Source organism: Montipora capricornis, unplaced genomic scaffold (genome assembly GCF_036669925.1).
Source record: "Montipora capricornis isolate CH-2021 unplaced genomic scaffold, ASM3666992v2 scaffold_506, whole genome shotgun sequence".
In the NCBI taxonomy this organism is placed as follows: domain Eukaryota; kingdom Metazoa; phylum Cnidaria; class Anthozoa; order Scleractinia; family Acroporidae; genus Montipora; species Montipora capricornis.
The window spans coordinates 157,501-165,000 of record NW_027180246.1 but is presented as its reverse complement, the minus strand read 5'-3'; the positions used below and the strand labels follow the sequence as shown (position 1 = coordinate 165,000).

The 7,500-nt window shown below is 39.0% G+C and overlaps 1 protein-coding gene across 2 annotated transcripts in view; it reads left to right on the top strand.

Moving 5' to 3' along the window:
- Nucleotides 1-7,500, top strand: part of LOC138036846 (uncharacterized) — a 178,462-nt gene that overhangs the window by 18,105 nt on the left and 152,857 nt on the right. Inside the window, exons 5-7 of one of the 2 annotated variants that reach the window (XM_068882913.1) lie at nucleotides 2,628-2,684; nucleotides 5,598-5,645; nucleotides 5,918-6,068. In XM_068882913.1, the coding sequence (XP_068739014.1) occupies nucleotides 2,628-2,684; nucleotides 5,598-5,645; nucleotides 5,918-5,967 (155 nt within the window). In that variant the 3' untranslated portion in view covers nucleotides 5,968-6,068. Of the gene's footprint in view, nucleotides 1-2,627; nucleotides 2,685-5,597; nucleotides 5,646-5,917; nucleotides 6,069-7,500 lie in introns of those variants that run through there. The other variant, XM_068882911.1, reaches the window with a different exon arrangement.

Genomic DNA, 7,500 nt, shown 5'->3' with positions numbered 1-7,500 from the left:
ACGCTTTAAGAAACATCATTGTTTGTGCTCGATCATCGTACTTTATGAACGAGAAATACATATACATCAATGTCCTTCGCTTGCGTATCCACCCAATTTAGTGTAAAGCTTCGACATGGCAGGGTATTCGGTGAAGCCGTTGATTTCACCGATAGGTTTTTTTTCTCTTGTGATTTATTGACCCATTTTTTTATTTTCACTTCACGTTCCTTTGAAGAAATTATGTCTGTATGAAAAGTGGAGAAGCGGAAGCCGCGAGTGTGTTAGATGAGAGGGAAAGCAAAGCTGAAAAGCCTTTTCAAATTGTCACGTCATTTAACGGGCGCACCGGAAACTAAGTGGGTGAAAGACGAAAATAAACAAGTCTGTTGGAAGCGTGCTTGAATTGCGACAAATGAGCCCCAAAATCAGCAAGAATTTGTGACGCTGATGAATGAAAATGGTTTAAGGGCATTCGTGAAAAGTGTAGTTAACCGAACCGTAAAATGACAGCTGTAATTGCCGAATTTGTCGAAATCGCCAATGTTCACCCGCGTAGTATAAATACCAATGGATGAAGTAATTTGACGAAATTGGCAAAACATCGCCAAAATTGCCGAATTTGTCAAAATCGCCAAAATCGCCAAAGTGGCCAATGTTTACCCGCGTGGTGTGAATACCAATGGATGAACTAATTTAACGAAATTGGCAAAACATCGCCAAAATTGCCGAATTTGTCAAAATCGCCAAAATCGCCAATGTTCACCCGCGTGGTGTCAATACCAATGGATGAACTAATTTGACAAAATTGGCAAAATATCGCCAAAATCGCTAATTTTGCCAAGATTGTCAATCGTGCAGCTCTTTCGCCAAATCTGCCATTTTTGTCAGCGTGTGCATTTCTGGACATAAGTGAGAAAATAGGCGAGGTATCAGTGACAAACAAGAAAGAGAAAGCAAGGGCTCAAATAAAGAAGCGAAATTATACTGCCAAGCAGGGGAAGAAAGGGCAAGAAAAATAGTTGAATAAAGGTGATGGAGAGGTGAAAAAATCAAGCAAGAGCAATGGTAGGCAGACTAGTTGTAAACATTTCTGAAAACATTGAAAAGTAGAACATCAATAATAATTACATGAAGAACTTCGCTTTTAGGCTTGCTTAATACACATGTGCAGTAGTATATCAAGATGTTTGTTATGTCTTGTCATATATACAGCTGTACATTAGAGTTTTTTGCGTATCGATTTGTCAACGAGTCAATCCGAGCTATAACAATGCAACAATACCTCTAATTTGCTAAACGATTAGGTTAAAATACTGAATCACTCTATTATTAGACAGCACTTGTGTGTATTACAGCGGCAAATACGCATCGAGATATTTATTAATAGAGTTTGAGATTGGTGTTCTCGGCTAGTCATTTCATTGAAATTAAAAACGATAAATTACACGGTACATGTAACAGAAGATTGTATATATTGCATATTGAAAACGTGCTGTATAAGATATTGAAAATATTGATCTATTTATTGATTAATATTTATGTTTTCTCTGAATTTTTGGTTTTTCTCAGGCCCCGTCCCCTCTATGCCGGAGAAATTTGAAAACGCAACTTTATTAATTTGTCTACTTAGACCTTCCGGCCACACTAATCCGCACAAAGCCGGATATATTAGCCACCGAAATTTAAAACGCCACCTTGTCGTATTAATATGGACGAAAAACCTTTTAAAAACGGAACTTTTCGAAAACGGTGACGTCATGATTGTTATGTCATTTCAACATTTCATCATGGCGAACGAAGTGCCAATAGCCATATTATTGTACATAATATCTAGTTTTATAGCTTATTTGGACTTTAACGGGTAAGGAATAAAATACGTCCATTACTAGTATCCTAGGGTTCTCGACGAGCCCAGAAGTGGTACAAACCATACAAGGAACGACGATTTTGGACAAGACCTGGCAGAGCTATTGAGTGGTGGGACGACTTGGTAAACTTACCGTGACGGTACTTTCTTGAGCAAGGTCGCGTAAACAACGAAACCCGAATTTAAGTTGGTGGGCAAACGCGGGAGGCGAGTTAACCCTTTCGCCGCCATAAATGCAAATTGACACTTACAGATTTTACTCTGTCTAACGCCAGAAGATTTTACTCTTCAATGGGGAAGCCCTCGGCGGTGAAAGGGTTAATGGCGGGCTCAATCACAAGCTGCGGTATGCGCATACTCAAAAATGCATTTAAGCGTTACTGCCGTCTCTGATCGTTGCAGTGTGGACGGAAACATTTTGTCCTGTTTCGTGTGGACGGAAACTTTTGTTGCGTTTTCGTTGCGTTTTCGTCGCGGGAATTCCGTTTTCAAATCTCTCCGGCATATTTTGGACCAGGCCTCAGTCCATTCCAGTCTCAGTCCAGTCCAGTGTCTGATCACAGTGTTCACTGCCTCTTTAGTGGTGCCTCTTTAGTATTAGCAGTTTCTCCCCCTTAAATTGACTTATACGTTCTTGTGATTCTTTTGGAATGCTTTCGGTGACTACAAAATGATTGTTTAAGTAAAGCACGATTAAACTGATTGGTGAACGAATTCTAACTTAATTATTATATTACTCCCTCCGGCTATTGATCATGAATATTCTTTCGTTTTTTAGCATCAGCAGTGTTATCACCGTCAGTTACTTCAAGAATTGTGGCTTCCAAATCTTCATGTAAGTAAGCGACAGATAGATAAACAGACAGACCTATAGAGAGGAAAATATTTGCAATAAATACACAGAAAGAAAATTTTGTATTACTTGCTAAAAATATCATAAAAGTAATTTACAAAGTTACTTGTAATACATTTTACCAAAATAAATTTTAGATACACGAACCAACTTTTGAAAGATATGTTTCGGGATTACCATGTCGTCAGCAAGTTAATTTGCTCTGACGAAGGGCTGACGCTCGAAACGTCGGCTTTTAGAATCTCCGTACGGTGGTCAATTTACATTATCAACCGACGCAGCACCACAGTTTCTTTAGAAACTACCCCCTTCATTAATTTAAATGATGTACAAACATTTCTCCCTTAAATGCGTTACTATTAGAGAACGTTAAATTTTAAAATTTGGTTAAAACTTTGTTTAGACTAAGGGCCTGTTCAAATGGAGGTGGGGGACCCCGGGTAGGTGTGGTTCCCTCCTCGGTGGGGTAATCAATCTCTCCATACAATCTCTTTTTTTTTTCTTGATTGCGTTCACATGAGAGGTGGAGTACCTCACGGAGGCGGATTGCCCGGTCAGCCGGACCGGGTAACCCGCTTAGGTGGGGTGAGTTTTCTCAATGTGAATGCTGAAGGTGGGATACCCCGCCTGACCGGGGTGATTTGTCTTTTGAACATTCCGCCAAAGCATTTGGAAACTTCACCCGAGCGCCCGTTGGCAATAAATATTGCATGTGAAAGCTCCCTTTTTTTTTTACAACGGCTAGGCTTACAGTCTTAAGCTGAAAGAAGCTATCTATATTTCTCGTTTAAGGCCAGAGCTAAACGTACAGTTTCAGCGTAGTAACAATTTTTATTTTTGTAAGCAACCTATTTAACACTTGTGCACGTTATGTTACACAACTTTGTATCATCTTTTCAAAATATAACCGTCATTGTAAAGGCTCGGGAAAATGGCTACAACATTTGCTTCAACATCCGTTCGATTTTGTTGCCGAACAGCGATGTTGAAACCGTTAGCCCCCCACCCCCGCCCCCCCATTTAAACTTTGCTTCAACAACCATTCAACATTTCTTTTGTCTTTGCGAATGTTGAATAAAGTTGAAGACGTTTGTCCCCCTCTTTAAACATTGTTGTGGTGTTCCTCCCTCTGTATTGGGTCCTTTGTTGTTTTTGCTATACATTAATGATATTTCCTATTCGTCTAATCAATTGAATTTCTTCCTGTTTGCTGATGATACAAGCCTTCTCTATGCTGATTACAATCTGCGCTTGCTTGAAGTAACAGTCAACAAAACTCACCAGCGTATGTAATTGGCTAATGGCAAACAAATTATCTCTCAACACAAAGAAATCTAATTGTGTAATTTTTCGGCCTTACCAGAAACAAATGAACTTTGACGTGACCAAAGATTTGTTGAATCAAATGTTGATGATGTGTTGATGAACCCGTTTGCCCACCCCAGCAAACAACGTCGTTCAACATCATTTAACAAAATCGAATGGATGTTAACGTTGAAGGAGATATTGAAGCCGTTTTCCCGAGCCTTAACCAAATTTTAAATGTTAATGTTCTCCGCTTGTAACGTATATAAGAGAGAAAGTATGTAAGATTAAATTAAACAGATGATGGCATGAGTAATGCCGAAAAATGCCCTTAAAAACTTGGTTCGTGCTTCTAAAATTTATGTTCACTTTGTCATTGTTATGAAGCTATTGAGAGAATATTTATGAAATTTAGACACTAAACAAAAATGCTTGAACTGGTCAATCCTAAATTGTTTTGGGCTTCCTTTGCAACTGCATAAGCTGCAGTCAACTTACTATGATAGTCTTTTCAACTTCTTTTGATACTATTCCGCAGTTCAAATATGTGAAATTTCACTCTAAAGTCATTTGATTGGAAAATGACAGCGTAATGAGTCATTAAGTACTATAAACAAGTAGAGTGATATAAAGAAATATCAAAAAGTGTCAGTAGTTAAAAGAAAAAAAAAATACGGACGTTTCGGGTGTTGAAATTTTCTTCAGTGTGAAGAAAACCGTTGAAATACGCAATCAAAACGAAGCGCGCAGTTGAATATTAGCGCGCGCGTGCATCAAGTCACTTTTAAATAAAGTTGAAATTGATCTTAAGTCCGTCAGGCTGTACAGTTTCCAGTTGGAAATCATCTTTTTTTCACGTTTCTTTCGTTGGAGGTTAGGACCGTGGTATAACTGCACCCCGTATCTGTTTATTTGAATTACTGTGGCGCGCTAAGTTGACATGTTGGGCCACAGGGAAACCAGGAGTGTTGTTCCGTATACTACGTAAGTGTTCGCTAAAACGACTCCTGAGATTCCGTCCGGTTTCACCGATATAAAGAATGGTAGGAGATCGGTTTACGGGATATGCAGTATAGAAGATTACTGGTCTGGCAGGTAAAATTTAAAAGTGACTTGATGCATGCGCGCGGCACCATTCATCTGCGCGCTTCCTTCTGATTGCGTATTTCAAGGGTTTTCTTCACACTGAAGAAGGGTTCTACACCCAAAACATCTGTGATTAAAAAATAATAATAATAATTACTGACACGTTTTGATATTTATTTTATATCACTCTACTTTTTTGTTCATTTTTAAGTGTCACGCATCTCCTACAAAAAGTTTTGGTTATTAAGTACTATCAGAAACCCATATGGGTTGAAACGTGTAATGCGAGTTCACAGCTTCCGAATATTTAGTGCGAACTGATTGGTTGGATGTTTCAGTGCTTAGTACCATATTTGGAAACCGCTCGCTCTTGTTGTTCCAAATATGGTACTTAGCAAATCGAATATTCAGAAGCTTGTTTCCCAGCACACAAGGGGCCGTTACACGTTTCAACCCTTATGGGTTTCTGGTACTATAAACTGTTTCATTTCTCTTTTTCGACAGTACCTTTCCCTAGTACCCCTCCTGTCTCCTCAACCACAAAGCCTCAAGGTAAGAGATAGCTAATGCCTTACTGTGACGGTACTCGCGTAAACAACAAAATTCGAATTTTAATTTGGCGGGCAAACGCGGGAGGGGAATTGATCACAAGCTTATATATGCGCATGTTCAATTAACTGTGATGGTCTTTTCAACCTCTTTTCATACTATTCCGCAGTTTAAATATGTGAAAACCTCACTCTAAAAGTCATTTGATTGGAAAATGACAGCATAATGAGTCATTAACTGCTAGACGCTGTTTTATTTCTCTTTTTTGAAAATAGCTGTCCCTATTAAACCCTCCTGTCTCCCCAGCCGCAAAGCCGCCAGGTAAGAGAAACCTGGATGCAGACAAAGAAAGATCAGAAAAGAAAAGGGTTAAATCTTGAAGAATATCCAGTTAGAATATTGACACAGCGTCTGAATAAATATGAAAGTTTGAGTAATTGCTTAATTTTGTTAGGGATTGGGGGCGTTTTGTTTTGTTTTCCAACCCGATTTCTCGCATGATCGAAATCAAAATCCCCGCGCTTTTCAGAAGGGTCCTTTTATATAATAATTACCGGCTGTAAAGATACCTACCCTTGATTGAATCCTCCTGTTGGATAGGCTCGTGAATTTATTTTCCTTCTCGTGATTTTAGTTCGCATCTGCGATTATTCATTTTATTCAAATCTTGTTATCTTCTGTTACATCACAACAACAGTGAAGGACATGGGAACAGAAAGCGGGTAAAGCAAGCGTTACAAACATCACAAAACGCTAATGTTCCAGTCGATGTCTAGCCACTCCTCTGAGGTATCCATGACCGTTCTAATAATAATTCCTTCTCAGTACCGAGTACATGAAACAAGTTTTCTTTAATGGCGTCATACTCCCTTCAAGGCCTGCTGTCTTTGGGCATTGCTGAAAACCTTTACCGGATGTTCAAAGGGCCCCAATGAAAATGGTAACAGCTGCACCTTCTTCACAGCTCCACAGACGCTTCACCTCTCTTTTCAAGTCTTTGTCTTTTTCGACTCAGTGTTTTCTTCCTTTTTCTATACCTTACTCGATGGTGGAATGAGCATGCGATAGCAATTATTTCATAGCTCCTTTCTTACTTGTCCACGACTGTACTGTCTGGTCTGTTTGCTCAATTTTACGGTCAATTTGAATAGGAAATCCCATCGTAGTTTACATTCATAGTAGTTTACATTCGTGATGAATTGTTAGCAATTTCTGAGTCTTCCCATTCATTTTCCCCAATTCTCCTTTCATCTTTCATCTAGTTAACAATCTATGCTCCGTATGCGGAATTTATAATAGAGACGGTTCCTGAGTAAATAGCCTTCACAACATTTCCTCTTGATTATTTGGGTTCGAGGAGACTTCGCACCCTTCTTTAGTATTCAGTCTGAACGTTGCACTTCATTGCTTCATTTTATATATCATCTGCCTCTAGCACCCTAAATGCTTTTACGTTTTTCCTTCCCCAAGAGCTCGTATTTCTTGACGTAGGCAAAATTTCCACTTTTCATAATGCAAACTGTGCATTGTGATGTCCCGAACTCCATAATCCAATATCCTAACTGACTATTTTCACAGACTGGACAAGGTAATGAAGTTCAGATTCATTCTTTTTATAACGTTTAAGATCATTCATGTACAGGAACATGTACAGGAAGTCATTAACTACTAGTTCATGGTTTAAGATCGTATTCAGTTATAACTTGATTTCATACCACTGTTAGAGGAATCAGGCGGTCACCAGGTCGCTAGTGGCGATTTAAAACGTACAGCTAGAGAAACTAAAATATTGAGGTTTAACGCCCGATATACAACAATGTTACAAAATAATCCAGCCCTATAAATTGCGAAGTGTGAC